Source organism: the organism of the source record quoted next, unplaced genomic scaffold, assembly GCF_019419815.1.
Source record: "Pyrus x bretschneideri cultivar Hongxiangsu unplaced genomic scaffold, Pyrus_bretschneideri_v1 Contig1, whole genome shotgun sequence".
Taxonomy (NCBI): Eukaryota; Viridiplantae; Streptophyta; class Magnoliopsida; order Rosales; family Rosaceae; genus Pyrus; species Pyrus x bretschneideri.
In genome coordinates this window covers 9,007,091-9,024,662 of record NW_025999390.1, presented here as the reverse complement: position 1 = coordinate 9,024,662, position 17,572 = coordinate 9,007,091, and the positions used below count along the sequence as shown (strand labels likewise).

The following is a 17,572-nucleotide window of genomic DNA, read 5'->3' as shown; positions in this document are numbered from 1 at the left end:
AGGAGAAGTTTCTTTTCAAGTGTGCATCTATTTGTATAATGAGTCAATGACATGGTTATCAAATGCCAGTTAAATTTTTCAGTGTTCAAAGTCTACAACATTTAAGATTTGAGAGGTAATTTATGTATTTTTGCGGATTTGGGGCTTATCAAGGACCAGTGCGTCTGAACAGAAACATGTTTTGAGTTTTTAGGGATCATATTATAACTATTCTAGTTTTTAGTTTTCAATTTTTTGCCTAAACTCAGACCTAAATTCACAATTTGGCTCTAAGTTGTCATATTGATTAAAAACAATTTTTAAATAAACCTAATGGAAAAAAAAAAAATTAGAATGTACGATGAATCATTCATTTATTTGATATATTTTAGATGACTAAACTAATTTTTAATTTAAATAATTTTTTTTTATAAGAATAGTATTTAAATAAAGATTAAGAGATTAAACGATTTCGATTATAAAATTTATTTAATAAAGTACATTATTTCTAAGTGAGAAAATAAACTCATCTCAAAAAAATAAATAAAAGTGTTAATAAAAAAAAACATGTACTTATTCCGTTTCTATTTGTTGTTTTGAGACGAACACAAACACAAAAAAAAAAAATGTTGTTCTTTTGGGAAAAAGGGAAACACAAATGTTTTCAATAAGAACAAATTAGTACCAAAAATAAATAGATAAACAACTTATTAACAAAAAAGTGGTACACCCCTTAGAAAACAAGTCATCGTTATCTTCCTCTGTGCCTGCCTATGTGACGTCATTTTTTTCCGATGCCAATTCTGTAAGACCGAAGAAGCGGTTAGTTCTGCCGAGTGGAGCGCATCCAATCGACGCCCTTCGATGCCTGCTGTTCCAATTCTCCGGCGCCTTCAGTAGTATCATTCCTCTCTCCGTCAGATCCAATTCCTCCAGCAACGCGCATTAACGGAAGAGATCGCATGGAATCGGCTGGTAACATATGCGATGCGATGCGATCCACCGCTTTTCAATTTCGAATGCGACCTCTATCACTTCTTTCGCTTTCAGCTTGATAATTAGTTTCTGTTCGATTATGTGTTGCGTATGTGTGTGTGTATATAGATTGTATGCTCTTAGTTTGCATTCTTTGCTTGCGAGCTTTTCATTTCATGTCTGTGTGTTTGTTGCATTTCGAATCGGATTCTGATAGCTTAAAACACCTTAACACTCTGAATTTTGTCTGTTAAATTGACATTTGAATTCTTATTGTTGCGGTTGTTGCATGAATATAAATAGTTATTTTCGACCTTTTGTTACGGAAGAGTGGACGATGACTATTTTGGAGTGCTAATAACAGCGCCCTATGCGTACACACACTCTGAGGTGTGTGTGTATTGTGATGGTGCGCAGAGTCATACAGTTCTCTTTCTTTGCAAGGTTGCTTATGCTTTCTGTTTTATTTTAACTATGTTACAGGTGGTGGTATAAGGGAGACATCTGTTATAGTTGTGACATTGGATACTGGTGAAGTATATATAATTGCGAGTTTGTCTTCTAGGCTCGACACTCAGGTTATACATGTTGATCCCACAACTGGAGTGCTTCGCTACAATGCGAAGCCAGGATTTGATGTTTTCAAATCCGAAAAGGAAGCATTGGATTACATTACAGACGGATCACACTGGTCGTGTAGGAGTACGACCTATGCGCATGCAATATTAGGTTATGCTTCTTTGGGCAGCATTGGTTTGCTTCTTGTGGCCACCAAGTTGACTGCTAGTGTCCCGAATTTGCCTGGTGGAGGGTGCATTTATACGGTGACTGAGAGCCAATGGATCAAGATTCAACTTCAGAATCCACAACCACAAGGGAAAGGAGAAGAAAAGAATGTTAATGAATTAACTGATCTTGACATTAATGGGAAGCACTACTTTTGTGAGGCAAGGGATATCACTCGACCGTTTCCTAGCCGTATGTGCTTGCGTGAGCCTGATGATGAATTTGTTTGGAACACCTGGTTCTCGATGCCTTTCAAAAACATTGGGTTGCCGCAGCATTGTGTCACTCTTCTGCAGGTTTTGCTTCTTCCTTGGTATCTTCAAATTGATGCTCATCTGACTATTATCTTCTTTCACCTGATCCTTATCTAACTATCTGATTTCTTACCCTAGTACCTCGATTTAGTGATGGTGATTGTGCAAGTCTATGCATGATATGCTAATTATAGCCAACTGGTTCAACTCTGCTTTTACTTGTACTTAAATTTATACGCACTTATGCAGCTCTTTTAGTACATATTATTTACCACTGATAGTGGCATAGATTTCATAACCATTATATTAGGCAACAAGTTGTTGAACTTATCTATGATAGGTGCTCAATTTTGCCTTCATTGATTATGACTGAGCAAAAGAAGAAGCTAAATTGTTGTTAAGATCTGAAGATAGCATGAGGAATTATGTGATTAGATGTAAAGTTAACCCTTTCATACTGTTCTCTTACTTGATATTAATGTGTAGGGTTTTGCGGAGTGTCGAACTTTTGGAACCTTAGGGAAGGTGGACGGAATTGTTGCTCTCATAGCTCGTCGTAGTAGGTTGCATCCTGGTACTCGGTACTTGGCTAGGGGATTGAATTCTTGTTTTAGCACAGGTAACATGACCTATTAAGTTATTTACAACTCTCAAACTTTTAATATTTGAAGATACGCATGGTTGTGTCATTTTGTCAATGACTTCCAGTGGAGTTTCTCAGAATATTGAGGATAGAAAGTAATTTAGAAAAACAACATATTGATATTTTGTTTATGAAATTCATTAACCTATGGTGTTTCTTTTTCGTTTTTATTTTTTGCTTAGAAGGCTTCACATTGTAATTTGTATTCTTCTCATTTAGGAGTACGAATTTACATTCTAAATGAAAAACATTCTCGTTTTACTTTATGTTTTAAGTGAACTTTTCATACTTATGAAGAATGTGCGTCTGACAGGAAATGAAGTGGAGTGTGAGCAACTTGTATGGGTCCCTAGAAGGGCTGGTCAAACTGTTCCTTTTAACACATACATGTGGCGACGCGGCACAATTCCAATTTGGTGGGGTGCAGAGTTAAAGATTACTGCTGCAGAAGCTGAAATATACGTTTCGGATAGTGATCCTTATAAAGGAAGTTCGGAGTACTACCAGAGGTTGAGTAAGAGGTATGATGCACGAAATTTTGATGTAGCCGTTGGGGGGAGTCGGAATAGAAAAGCGTTTGTGCCAATTGTATGCATCAACTTGCTTAGGAGTGAAGAAGGAAAGTCAGAACGTATTTTAGTTCAACATTTTGAGGAATCTTTAAACTACATAAAGTCAACTAGAAAACTTCCTTATACTCGAATTCACTTGATAAATTATGACTGGCATGCCAGTATAAAATTAAAAGGTGAACAGCAAACCATTGAAGGATTATGGAAACATCTAAAAGCACACACTGTTTCCGTAGGCATTTCTGAAGGAGATTTTTTGCCTTTGCGGGAAAGAATTAAGGACTGCAGAGGAGAAATTATCTACAATGATGACTTTGAAGGCGCCTTCTGCTTAAGATCACGTCAAAATGGTGTGATACGCTTCAACTGTGCTGATTCTTTGGATAGGACAAATGCTGCAAGTTATTTTGGCTCCCTCCAGGTTTTCGTGGAGCAGTGTAGGCGGCTTTGTATATCACTTGATAGTGATTTGGCATTTGGTTATCAGTCAATGAGTAATTATGGTGGCTATACTGCTCCTTTGCCACCAGGCTGGGAGAAGAGATCTGATGCAGTAACAGGGAAAACTTTTTATATTGATCACAATACTAGGACCACGACATGGACGCATCCGTGTCCCGATAAACCTTGGAAGAGATTTGATATGGCATTTGAGGAATTTAAGAGGTCAACAATTTTATCACCGGTATCCCAGCTTGCTGATATTTTTCTGCTTGCGGGTGATATTCATGCAACACTTTATACCGGTTCGAAAGCTATGCATAGCCAAATCCTTAGCATCTTCAATGACGATGCAGGAAAATTCAAACAATTTTCTGCAGCACAGAATATGAAAATTACTTTGCAGCGGAGATATAAAAATGCAGTTGTAGACAGCTCTCGTCAAAAGCAACTGGAAATATTTCTTGGCATGAGACTATTCAAGCATCTTCCATCAGTTTCTTTTCACCCTCTTAACGTATGTTATTCTGGGACTGCTCTGGATCAATTTTAGTGATAATAATTTCATTTATTTTATGCTTCTTTTTGTGCTAGGTTCATCTAACAAGTTGCAACAAGAGGTTTTAACTGCCGTAGATTAATTTAAAAGTTATTCTAAGTTAGCACAACCCATTTAACTACAAATGGATGGAATCACCAGCTGCATATTGGAAGGCCCTTTTGTTACTTGTAAAATGTAACAGTGGTTTTGATCGTTGTAGGAAATGCTCTATTGATTTTGGGTTGGGCATCAGATTTAGATTACAGACTGGTGTCTCTTCCCAAAATGTTGGCTTTCCCTGGAATTTCCTGTGATTCTTGGTTTTAGATCTGATCATAGTTTAATACCTTTGCATTTTGAGTTCCATAGATTCTGGCTTTCATGATTTATATAATGATTATGTATTGATTGTATGAACTTTTATTTACTAATTTAATTGCATTGCATGGTGATTTATATATTGATTGCATGTAATTTCTATTTGTTAATTGCATCGCATGGCGTTCACTTCTGTTATGAGTCATGACTATTTCTCTACATTGAATTGTTGGATATTTTCTTGAAAGTTGTAAATGATTATTTTATTTTTTTCAGTTTGCTTTTTTGTTAAATGCAATAGCATCAAGTCTCTCATCCAAGCATTGTGATCTTGCAGGTTGTCTCTCGACCATCTGGTTTCTTCCTTAAGCCTGTTGCTAACATGTTTCCAAGTTCCAATGGTGGAGCCAGTCTTCTGAGTTTCAAGAGAAAGGATCTAGTCTGGGTACTTTTTCTTTCGGTTTTCATTGCGTGGAACATTTGACTGTACCATGATGGTCTTTTTCTGCAGAATCCTTTTATGTCTCTTATTTGGAATAGTTTTTATCACACAGGTTTGCCCACAGGCGGCAGATGTTGTCGAACTTTTTATCTATCTAGGTGAACCTTGCCATGTTTGTCAGCTTCTTCTCACAATATCCCATGGTGTAGATGATTCAACTTATCCATCAACAGTTGATGTAAGGACAGGACGCTCTTTAGATGGGCTAAAACTTGTCTTGGAGGTCTGTAATCTTTCTTTCACTGCTCCTACAACTTTAATTTGCTTTGAACTTTATTCCAATGTAGAATTGGTGGTCCCAGGTATCCAGCTAAAACAAGATGAGGATCCTTTTAGTTCCTATCTGATGTAAAGACTAACAACTAGGTTAAGCCATGAAATGCAAGGGACCTAGTTGCCAAAGCTTAAATATATAGAATACAAAAGAAGTTCATGACTTTGGTTTTGGTATTTTTTGTTAGTTTCTTGTATTGTGGTACATTTGTTGCAAATGTACTTGTGTTGAGTTAATATAATTTCTGATTTCTCCCAAAATTTCTAATCTTTTATTGGATTCTGATGACAGGGTGCTTCGATACCTCATTGTGTAAATGGAACAAACCTCTTGATACCCTTAACAGGGGCAATTAGTCCAGAGGATATGGCTGTAACAGGAGCTGGTTCACGTCTTCATGCTCAAGATACATCTACCCTTCCATTATTGTATGATTTTGAAGAACTGGAAGGAGAACTTGACTTCCTTACTCGTGTAGTTGCCCTTACATTTTATCCTGCCGTCTCTGGAAAGAGCCCTATCACTTTTGGTGAGGTAAAAAGCAACTTGTGTAATTATTAATTGATATGTGATTGTCCTTGATTTATGACTCTTCAGTTAGTTATTTAGGTTCTGAATTGAAAAGCTAGCTTGGTTGAAGCTTAAGCCATTTGGATTTTCTGGTACATGGTATAGAGAGGATGGGTATTGCAGAACCTGCAAGTGGATGATAATTCTTTTGTGAATTTGTTTGCAGATAGAAGTCCTTGGAGTTTCTCTTCCTTGGAAGGGTGTATTTACTAACGAAGGCCCTGGTGCAAGATTACCCGAACAAGCTAAAAACCTTCAGAATGAAAACAATCTTTTTTCCTCTGGGTCAAAAACCAATCCATTTTCCGGTGCTTCATCTAATGAAAATGTGACGGTACCAGTGCAACCAAGTGCATCTGCCAACAATTTGGTTGACCTATTGACTGGAGAGGTTGTGCTTTCAGAACACTTTGCTGCACCAGTGATAGGAAATGCTGAGGACAACGGAGAGTGACTTGCTTGATTTCTTGGACCAAGCTATTGTTGAATATCATGGTGCTGAAACTGATCATAAATCACATGATGGAAAACCTTCAGATAGCAGTTCCCAGCAGTACATTGATTGTTTGAAATCCATTGCTGGGCCACGTATGGTATGCTACTAACTCTTCTATTGTTTCTTTGAACCACTATGCTATTATGCGGTTTACCTTATAAAGAGGATGTCCTTTGGAATCTTTTGTCGAACCACTATTGATGAATCCTACTTTCTACAGGAAAAAAAACTAAACTTCATGGAAGCCATGAAACTTGAAATTGAACGCCTTCGGCTGGACATTTCTGCTGCTGAAAGGGATAGAGCTTTGTTAACTATAGGAACTGTTCCTGCTACTCTAAACCCTAACGTTTTACTTGATGAACAATACATGGGAAGATTGTGTAGAGTTGCAAACTCCCTTGCACTGCTTGGACAAGCATCCTTGGAAGACAAAATTACATCTGCTGTTGGTCTTGAGACTACTGATGATACTGCAATAGATTTTTGGAATATAACTAGCTTTGGTGAGCGCTGTTATGGCGGCATGTGTGAGGTGCGTGCTGAAACTAATGCACCTACACGTGCTTCCTTTTCGGAATCATCAGGGGGAGTTCTTCCCAATCTCTCTTCTTATGTTCCCAATGTGAAAGGAAAGTTTGTAAAGTTTGCTGTGCTGGGAGAGGGGCCCTTCTGGTTGCAGGCTATGGCTCAAGGGAGGCCATGAGTTACAATGGTGTGGTAAATCAGGGGGGATCAGGCCATGGTGTCCAGGTTGATGTCTCAACAAATCATACAGTCGTGCTGGATAGTGTTATTTGTAAAAGATGCTGCGATGATACTGTGCTTGATGCATTGATCTTGGACTACGTCAGGGTCTTGGTAAGCAAGAGGAGAAGTGCCCGTGCAGATTCTGCTGCCCATGAGGCCTTGAACCAAGTGATTGGATATTCGGTAAGGAATTGTCTTTCTGAAAGGAATCAGTCTCCGGATAGACCGAGAACTATTAAAGTTCTGCAGAAATTACTTGGCAGTGTGGAATCGCTAGCTGAGTTTCCATTTGCCAGCTTTTTACACTCGGTAATTTTTTTACTTCTTTTACTTTCTTGTTTCAGGGTTCCCGCAGTAAACTTTTGTCTTATTTCAATCTCTGTTTGGTTACGGATTTCAGTATTATACATGATTGTTGTGACCATTTTAGGTTGAAACGGGAGTAGATTCAGCACCATTCTTGTCCTTGCTTGCTCCTCTTGAATCTGGATCACGACATTCATACTGGAAAGCTCCTCCTAGTACCACTACTGTTGAGTTCGTTATTGTTCTTGGCACCCTTTCTGATGTTAGTGGGGTTGTTTTGCTTATTAGTCCATGTGGTTATTCTGAGGTTGATGCTCCCACCGTAAGTCATCTATTCACTCTCATCTTTATTTTTATTTTATTTGGTAAATGAACGTCTTCAGAAAATCTTGCTTTGTAGTATATCTTCTTTTTGTTCGTAAATTGTTGAATTTTGCACCTTTTTGTTGCACATACATTGATTTCGTCTGTATTTGTTTTGACTAATTCACCTGTCGCACAGGTGCAAATCTGGGCCAGCAATAAAATACACAAAGAAGAAAGGTCATGCATGGGAAAATGGGATTTGCAGTCCCAGATCACGTCTTCCTCAGAATATTATGGACCAGAAAAGTCGGTTAGAGAAAATGAAGTGCCTAGGCATGTGAAGTTTGAATTTGGGAATCCAGTTCGATGCCGCATTATTTGGATAACATTACGCCTTCAACGACCTGGTTCAAAATCTCTTAATTTGGACAACTTGAATCTCTTGTCTCTTGATGAAAATCCATTTGCAGAAGTAACTCGGCGTGCGTCTTTTGGAGGAAAAGTTGAAAGAGATCCCTGTATTCATGCCAAAAGGATACTGGTAGTCGGAAGCCCGGTGAAAAAAGAGATGGTAGATACATCACAAGGCTCCGATCCGATGAATCTGAAAGGCTGGCTGGAGAGAGGTCCACCACTGAATAGATTTAGGGTAAAAAAAATCATGTTTCTATGCTTTCTTCATTCAAAAAATTTGATTCATTATTGATTTTTTATTACACGCAGTTTCGTTTATAGTCATATTTTGTTCTTTCAGGTTCCCATCGAGGCTGAGAGGCTGTTGGACAATGATATTATTTTGGAGCAATATCTTTCTCCTGCATCACCTTTGCTTGCCGGATTTCGTCTTGATGCTTTTGGTGCAATAAAGCCTCTGGTTACCCATTCACCCTTTTCAAATGCACGCATCTGGGATACGTCAGCAGCACTTGTAGACGAGAGACACATCTCTCCAGCCGTTCTGTATATACAAGTATCTGCTGTCCAGGTACTTACTACACCTGCTTTATTGTTACGCGATTGGTGAGGATGGAAGAGGTTTTTGTGACGGTAGTTCGATGTGGCTCAATTAGCGCAATTGTAAATCCATATTGATTACGGTGTTTTTAAGATAACTTACTGGAGACATTGTTACAGGAACCGCACAGCATCGTAACGATTGCAGAATATCGCTTGCCAGAGGCCAAGTCTGGAACTGCCATGTACTTTGATTTCCCTCAGGAGATACAAACCCGCAGAATTATATTTAAACTGCTTGGAGATATTAGAGCATTTGCTGATGACCCAACGGAGCAGGATGATGCTGGTTCCAGAGCTGTACCGGTGGCTGCAAGCTTGTCATTGGCCAATAAAATTAAGTTGTATTACTACGCTGATCCGTACGAACTTGGAAAATGGGCAAGCCTCTCGGCCGTTTGAATTAGTTTTCTTATCGATTTGTGGTTGTGTATTCCCCCATTCATATTTTATTTTTCGCTGTTGTAATCATTCGTTAGTAGTATTTTTACGTTGAGATTATATGTAGTGTTAGGAAATCAGTAACACGTCTCTTTGTCGTGCGAGAATATGATGAGATTTGTTTAAGACCTTAGTCTGGAGAATATTTTGCTGGGAACTTGGTCCAGTATACTAAACTTTGTAAACTTATGACTCGTTTGGATGTGTTTTTAAAATAACTGAATACGCTTTTGGTAAAAATGTTTTTGGAACCAATCCTTAGTAAAAATGCAAGTAAATTCTGAAAAAACACTTAAAAAGTGTTTCTTGGAAGAAACATATAACTAGTGCTTCTTGTAAAAAGTACTTAAAAGTGCTTTTGACATTCAAAAACATTTTCTCTAAATGCAATTTCAGCCATTTTAAAAATACATCCAAACGACCCTTAATTGTTCGGTGCAGCCAATTGCTTGATGGAATTTAATTGCTTTTTTTTTTCCGGGAATTAGAATTAAAGTTTAATTTGATGATTTACCATATGCCCATATCTATTTAGAATTCATTTGAAAGTGATTTAAAAATGACCGAAAACGTTTTGTTCATGATTGACCCAAATTTATAACAAAATAGACGGGGAAGATATGGGCAGAGTTGAAAAGTTCGCACCGACAGAAAAAAAAATAAAAGCAAAGGGTTCAGATCTAAATAAAGCCCAACTAAGAAGTTTCAAATGGGCCTTATTTCCGCTGTAGGCGCATGCGTTGCCTAAAGCCCAGCTGTAGGTTCAATTCAACCCATTTATAAGGTAAATTTGGGCCACGAAGTAGCCCATCCAACCCACAGGGCTCAACTCCAACGAGTAAGCGACTACAATGCCCCTCAATACTCACTGACTACAAAAACCCTAGCCCTAGCCGAGTCTTTGTCTCTCAGTTGCTCTCCTTTCGATCAGCCGCTGATCTTCAACAATGGTGAGCTTCCTCCCTCCGCCTCCGTTTCCTGCATCTCAACTAATTTATGCCTATGTACTTTTTAATCTCGTAAATAAAATGCAGTAATCATTCATTAGAGTAATGGATAAGTGTTTCTTATTTTCTTCTGGACTCTGTATCCTTTGTTTTTGTATGATTTTTTTCTTCATTTTACACCAGGCAATATATGTTTCTGTTTCAATTATGTATAATTTTTGGGATTAAATTGATTTATTTAATAAATAGAAAGCCCCTACAAATTTTCTGTAAACCAGCCGTCGATCAAACCACACGTCACTTCCAGCTGCGGATCCTTGAATCCATTAGGCACGTTAAACCCTAGCCGGTTCTCTCTCACTTTTTCTTGTTGCTTTCGGCTGCTGTTCTTCCGCGATAATGAGCTCCCTCACTTTGTCCTTTTTGCTTCCATCGGAAATACTTTGTGTCTGTTTGCTAATTTCGGTGCCAGAAAAAATAGCTTGATAGTTTCTGTTTGGCTGCTCCGAAGATTGGTTAAAGTCTAAAGAGTACATTTGTAAAAGGAAATTGTTATTAGCACTCCAAAAGTCTCATTTGGCACTCCAAACTTTTATAATTAGAAAGAAAAATACACTTGTGAGGAGTGTAGAATGAGATTTTTGGAGTGCTAATAACAATTCCTTTTTAAAATGCATTTCATTAGGGCTAGCTTCAGTCCATGTTCAATTTCCCAATTAATTGATCTAACATTTGAGCTTTATGGTTTCCATGATTATTTTTATTAGGATTAGTATGTACTGTTAAGTTTTCCCTCATTAAAATATATCTCTATGCATTGTCGAATAATTTTCTGAAACACTGACCTGATATGTGTGTGTGTATTTTAAATTTTGAGGAATGATTAAACATTTTGTTCAATTATTTGTCATAGCCGTTCGTCAAGTCTCAAAAGTCTAGGGCTTACTTCAAGAGGTTTCAAGTCAAGTATAAGAGAAGGAGAGGTATTAATTTGTTTCATGATAAATTGTTTTTCCATTTCGCAAATTGTTATTGTGCATACGATAATTTCTTTTTGAATGTTGTCCACAGAGGGGAAGACCGACTACCGTGCCAGGATTAGGCTCATTAACCAAGATAAGAACAAGTACAACACACCCAAGTATCGGTTCGTTGTGCGATTTGTATCCTGAAAATTGTCAGCTAACTTTTGGGCTTTTCAAGTTTTAACTTTATATTTGTGTTTTGATAAAAAAAAAAAATTATGTTTTAAGGTTGGTTAACGATTCTGTCTTATCTTGGTACTGAGTATAAATTTAGAATGGATGTTTTATTTATTAAATTTTTTGGTGGTAAAACATGATTTTACTTGCGTAATTTGTGATGTTCACCTTAATCTAGTTGTTAGACCAACAAGGATATTGTAGCCCAAATTGTATCTGCCAGCATTGCTGGTGATCTCGTTCTCGCTGCAGCTTATGCTCATGAGCTGCCACACTATGGGCTTGAAGTTGGTCTCACAAACTATGCAGCAGGTATTTCTGCCGTTGTATTTATTGCTTTCTCCATTATGTTTACATACATTAGTTCCTCTTGTCGGATGATAACAGTATATTAATGATCAGCCTACTGCACTGGCCTTCTCTTGGCTCGTCGTGTGTTGAAGAAGCTTGAAATGGATGACGAATATGAGGGCAATGTTGAGGTAGTGTGTAGTTATTATCTGTATGCCCAATCTCAATTTGATTCCCTTTGAATTCTTTTTCTAGGTGTTTTCTAAAATTTATCTGGTATTGCAGGCTACTGGTGAGGACTACTCTGTGGAGCCAGCTGAGAGCAGAAGGCCATTCCGTGCCCTTCTTGATGTTGGCCTGATCAGGACCACCACAGGAAATCGTGTATTCGGTGCCTTGAAGGTAAGGTAGCAGGTTTATGCTGCCATTTTAACCTTTTTGTTATGATGAAGTCAAGTTTTTTAGATTTGAAATTTTGAACGTATCATGCTGTAATGTTTGTGAAATTGTTTGCTGATCTCTGGCGGTACCTCATTTTCATATTTCTCTCCGTGCTATGAATGTGATGCTCTTTCTGAGAATGAGATGGATTTTTTTTTCTGTTTAATTTTCTCGGAATATGCTAAAGGGATTTAATTTTTGCTATTTGGTTACAGGGTGCTTTGGATGGGGGTTTAGATATCCCTCACAGTGAGAAGAGGTTTGCTGGTTTCTCCAAGGATAGCAAACAGCTTGACGCTGAGGTTCATCGCAAATATATCTATGGAGGCCATGTTGCGGCGTACATGAATGTGGGTTTTGATTGCTTATGCCAAACATCACTTTTTACTTCACTGTTAAAATTTCACTGATATTTGTTTACCATAACTTAATTATTTGTTTCTCGAGTTTTACGGATATTGCCTGCTGAAACCTATAATTGTTTGTTATTTAGACTTTGGGGGAGGATGAACCAGAGAAATATCAGACTCACTTCAGCGAATATATCAAGAAAGGTATTGAAGCAGATAACATTGAGGAGTTGTACAAGAAAGTTCATGCTGCCATTCGCGCTGATCCTACCCCTAAGAAGACTGAGAAGCAGCCGCCTACGGAGCACAAGAGGTACATGTTGGAACAATTGCTGTTACATAGTTATGAGTGTTTTTTTCGAGGCGTGGTTTCTTTGTTTGAATGTACATGCATTTGATGTGTCTATTTATATGAAATTTTCTGTTTGTGTCACAGGTACAATCTCAAGAAGCTTACCTTTGATGAAAGGAAGAAGAAGTTGGTCGAGAGGTTGACTGCCTTCAACGACGCAGCTAACGAGGATGACGATGATGACGAGTGAAGGCATTCGTTGGGAATATTTAGAGACATTTGAACATTTTTCATGTTTTGAGTTTCATGCTAAAAATGCGACAGAGGTTTTGACAATGCTATTTAAGTTATTTTGTTTTGGGTGTTTTGATTTCCTACTGCGAGTGTTGGACTCGTGCATTAATTTTTTAGTGAAAGCTTTTGATCTCGGCAAGCTTTTAGTCTTGGCAATACTCAAATTCACTCAAGTTCTCTTCACTACTTAAAAGAGCTTGTTTGAAGTGGCTTTAAAATAGCTGAAAGCATTTTTGATCAAAATGTTTTTAGATTTAATATAGCAAAAGTGCAAGTAAATCGTAAAAAAACACGTAAAAGTGCTTCTTGCAAAATGCATTAATTATAAGTTTTTTCAGGAAGTATTTTAAATGCTTTTGGGATTCAAAAATGTTCTTTTTAAAAACGCTTTTAATCAAGATGTTTAAAGATCATTTCTTTTGAAAAATTAATGTTAATAGAGTCCACAAAACTAAATTTTAAGTGCTACGTATGATTTTTTTGTGCTCAAATAAAGCTGTCAAATAAGTTGAATGTCCTGCACTCTGTAAGTTTAAGAGACTTTCCATCCGGAAAGGGATCCTCTTCTTCTAATTTTATAAATTAGGGGATCCGTATCGTTGAAATTTGATCTAATGTTGAAGTTATTATAACTTTTAAAGTAGGCTTCTATTTATAATTGTTAAATCAAATTTCAACGGTACAGATTTCCTGATTTGGTAGATTAAAAGGAAGGAATCCGAAGATGATCCATTTCCTTTCTATCCCACTCTTCAAACATTTTTTTACTGTAAATATGTGTCTGTCAACATTTTTCCAAAAATGAAATATTTTAAAAAGTTGCATAATGAAAAGTAATAATGAGAATTCCGTGATCGTGATTATTCATCGTATATCGTAAGGTCAGAAATCATTTGAAATTTAAAATTATAAATAATGTCTAATAAAAACTGATCGTACTAATGAACAATCACGATCATGAAATCCCTAAGATTCTTAGAAAAGGAATCCGACTAAGATCTTCTGAAAAATAATCTGGCGAGATCCTTTTCCTGAAGTATGAATCAATAAATTTCAATTCGTCATCTGAGTAAATAAATCTGTACTTGTCGAATCACAATTACAGAAACGGTTGGGAATGCTGTTATCAGCCCAAAGTCCACATCGAATCCCAGCCGTACATCACATCACAAAAACCCTATTAAACCAAACATCACTTCCAGCCGTCGATCCTTAAATCCATTTGGCAGGTAAAAGCTCACCTTCTGAATCCAAAAACCCTAGCCGGTTATCTCTCATCGTCTCGTTGCTCTCGGCTGCTGATCTTCTGAGATGGTGAGCTTCCTCACTTCGTCTCTGTTACTTCCATTGAAAGTTCTCTGTCTGTGTTTGCTCGTTTCGTCTTGCGAGAAAATAGCATGATTATTTTCTGTTTGGCTGCTCGGAAAATTGGTTAAAAGAGTACATTTTTCCTATCCATTTCATTAGCCCTACCTTTCAGTTTATGTTAAATTTCCCAATTAATTGATCTAAAATTTGAGCTTTTATGATTTCCATGATTATTATTTCTTGTTAGGGTTGGCGTGCACTGTATTGATTTGCCTCATTGAGATAGATCTGCTGCAATGTCGTTATCATTTTCTGAAACATTAACATTTTTTAGTGGGATTTTTGCTCTGCTGCATGAACTGTCCTGTGTATGTAATTTTTAAGGAGTTTGTTAAACGGTTTGTTCAATTATTCGTCATAGGCTTTCGCCAAAGCTCAGAAATCAAGGGCCTACTTCAAGAGGTTCCAAGTCAAGTACAAGAGAAGGCGAGGTATTCATTTCGGCTTTTGCGATAAGTTGTTTTCCCATTTTGATTAATGTTAGTGTACATTCTGATAATTTGAAAGCGAATGTTGTCCAGAGGGAAAGACTGACTACCGAGCCAGGATTAGGCTTATTAACCAAGACAAGAACAAGTACAACACACCCAAGTATCGGTTTGTCGTGAGATTTGTATCCTTTTGTCAACTACTATCTGGGCCTTTCTTTCATTGTATTCATCTTTTGTTAATAGTTATTTAAGGTTTGGCTGAACTGTCAATTTAGTCCCTGAATTATCACCTTAGTGAAAATTAGGTGCCTAAACTATTTTTTTTCAGAAACATCAGAAGTATAAAAATCTGCCAATTACATCCCTAATATTATATTCGAAGCTACTATATTCAATTTTCCGTCAATTTAAGTCACGACTTGCATGAGATACACATTGGAGGGTAGATTGTTAGTTTTTCATAAAGAAATAGTGTATGGAGTTAACTTTGGAGGGTAAATTTGTATTTTTTCATAAGAAAGAGTGTAAGTTAACTTCGGAGGGTACATTAGACGTTAGATTTGCTACCTATATGAAATATTGAGGGCTTATAAGCAAGAAAACGACGGTATTACACTCTAAAGTGTGTTAAGTGACTTAAATTGACGTAAAAATGGATAAAATAACTTTGAATATAATAGTAGGGATGAAATTAGCAATTCTTAATGAATTTAGGGACCTATTTTACCCAAGAAATAATTTGGGAACCTAATTTTCACTAAGGCAATAGTTCAGGGACTAAATCGGCACTTCACCTTTAAGGTTTTATAGTGTTTTATGTTTTATAGATACCGAGTTTGAATTTGAAATGGCTATTTTTTTTGCTAATTACAATTTTGCTGATAATCTTGATTTTACCTCCATTATCCGTGATGTTCACCTTAACGTAGTTGTTAGACCAACAAGGATATTGTTGCACAAATTATATCAGCCAGTATTGCTGGTGATTTGGTTCTTGCTGCTGCCTATGCCCATGAGCTCCCACGCTATGGGCTCGAAGTTGGTCTTACAAACTATGCTGCAGGTATTCCACCGTTGTATTTATTTGCTTTCCCATTCTGGCTCTATCCATATGAGTTACTATCATGGGTTAGTAACCTTATTTTTATGATCAGCCTATTGCACTGGCCTTCTTTTGGCTCGTCGTGTGTTGAAGAAGCTTGAAATGGATGATGAATATGAGGGAAATGTTGAGGTAGTGTGTGATTATTTCTCTCTATCCCGTTTCATTTTCTTCATTGGAATTTATTTCCTGATTTTATTAAAAACATTTATCCGGTATTTCAGGCTACTGGTGAGGACTATTCTGTAGAGCCAGCTGAGAGCAGAAGGCCATTCCGTGCTCTTCTTGATGTAGGTCTTATCAGGACCACCACGGGAAATCGTGTATTTGGTGCGTTGAAGGTAGAATACCGTATTATGCTGCCAGTTTTGTATTATGTGGTCAATTTCTTTTAAACATAATTCAGTTTTGTTCATTGTTTACACCGATATGTTTTGCTGACGGTTCTGATCATCAGTTTTTATTTGTCAGTCATTATTCTTTCAATTGTCTAGCAATTTTTTATCCCAAGAAAACTTGATTAAGACCTTTCTTTTGGCGGATGTTGATGAATTGTATGTTAACCTCTGGTAGTACATCATTTTCATACTGCTTCCCTTGTTATACATTACATGGTCTTTTCCCCAATAAGTCTGAATTTTAAATCCACTTGGTATGTGCTTAAACCGATTTGAAAAATATTCAATTGATTGCAGGGTGCTTTGGATGGAGGGTTGGATATCCCTCACAGTGAAAAGAGGTTTGCCGGTTTCTCCAAGGATTCCAAGCAACTTGACCCAGAGGTTCATCGGAAGTACATCTATGGTGGCCATGTTGCTGCCTACATGAGGGTGAGTTGAATATTCATGTCATGCATTAGCATTAATTTGACTGGTTTAGAATATTAATGTAATTTGGTCAAAATTTTAGTTATTTGTTACTGAACTTGAATGGACGTTGTGTCCAAGAAGAGTTAAGTATTCTTGTCAAGCATATCCATTTTACTTTACCGTTCATAAAATATTGATGTTTGATGCTCAAACTTACGTTTGTTTTTAAGAACTTGGCGGAGGATGAGCCAGAGAAGTATCAAAGTCACTTCAGTGAATATATTAAGAAAGGAATTGAAGCGGATAACATTGAGGAGTTGTACAAGAAAGTTCATGCTGCCATCCGTGCTGATCCTACAATTAAGAAGACTGAAAAGCCTGCTCCTCAAGAACACAAGAGGTAAAGTTTGATTGATTACTGTACATACACAGTTTTCGATGTTTTAAATTGAGGCCTTGTTTCATTGCTTGCAAGTTAGTCACTCTGGAGGAGTGAATATTTGGTTAGTGTTCTTGCTCAGTAAGAAGAAGTTACCAAATGATTCCATTTTTCGTTTGTGCAACAGATACAACCTCAAAAAGCTCACCTTTGATGAGAGGAAGAAGAAGTTGGTTGAGAGATTGAAGGCCTTCAATGACGCTGGCAACGATGACGACAGTGATGATGATGATGAGTACTAAGCATTCAATCGGATATGTGGCCTAGTTTGTTTCCACCCTTAGGACATCTGTTGAATGAAAATCTATAAACTCTGTTATCTGTATAATTCAAACATTTGAATATGTGTCTCGTCAGGAGGTTCAAGTGAGAAGCGCTACTAAAGTTTTGACAAATGCTGTTATGCCAGTTATATTTTGTTTTCGCTTTCACTATTTG

At 37.2% G+C, this 17,572-nt stretch overlaps 2 protein-coding genes across 4 annotated transcripts; both read left to right on the top strand.

The window, feature by feature from the left end:
- The first annotated feature begins 676 nt into the window (after positions 1-676).
- Positions 677-9,362, top strand: LOC103949033 (probable phosphoinositide phosphatase SAC9). The gene is given in 15 exon segments (XM_009360123.3): positions 677-954; positions 1,438-2,036; positions 2,481-2,613; positions 2,951-4,167; positions 4,847-4,954; positions 5,064-5,234; positions 5,577-5,819; positions 6,022-6,282; positions 6,284-6,448; positions 6,572-6,943; positions 6,946-7,410; positions 7,532-7,729; positions 7,910-8,362; positions 8,468-8,698; positions 8,848-9,362. Coding segments are annotated over 15 exon segments (4,911 nt in total). The 5' UTR covers positions 677-941; the 3' UTR covers positions 9,130-9,362.
- Positions 9,363-9,974: 612 nt separating this feature from the next.
- On the top strand, positions 9,975-17,565 carry LOC103949032 (60S ribosomal protein L5). Of its 3 annotated transcripts, none has more exons than XM_048584081.1 (9): positions 9,975-10,118; positions 11,029-11,098; positions 11,187-11,278; positions 15,721-15,847; positions 15,939-16,018; positions 16,111-16,227; positions 16,582-16,716; positions 16,926-17,095; positions 17,262-17,565. In XM_048584081.1, exons 1-9 carry the CDS (start codon positions 10,116-10,118, stop codon positions 17,374-17,376), a joined length of 909 nt encoding a protein of 302 aa, XP_048440038.1. In that variant the 5' UTR covers positions 9,975-10,115; the 3' UTR covers positions 17,377-17,565. The 3 variants fall into 3 exon arrangements, with proteins under 3 accessions (XP_048440038.1, XP_009358396.1, XP_009358395.2); XM_009360121.3 differs by lacking the exons at positions 15,721-15,847; positions 15,939-16,018; positions 16,111-16,227; ... (1 more) ...; positions 16,926-17,095; positions 17,262-17,565 and adding exons at positions 11,503-11,629; positions 11,720-11,799; positions 11,894-12,010; ... (1 more) ...; positions 12,543-12,712; positions 12,836-13,124 and having other exon boundaries at positions 9,990-10,118; XM_009360120.3 differs by lacking the exons at positions 9,975-10,118; positions 11,029-11,098; positions 11,187-11,278 and adding exons at positions 14,148-14,299; positions 14,715-14,784; positions 14,875-14,966.
- The last annotated feature ends 7 nt before the right edge of the window (positions 17,566-17,572 follow it).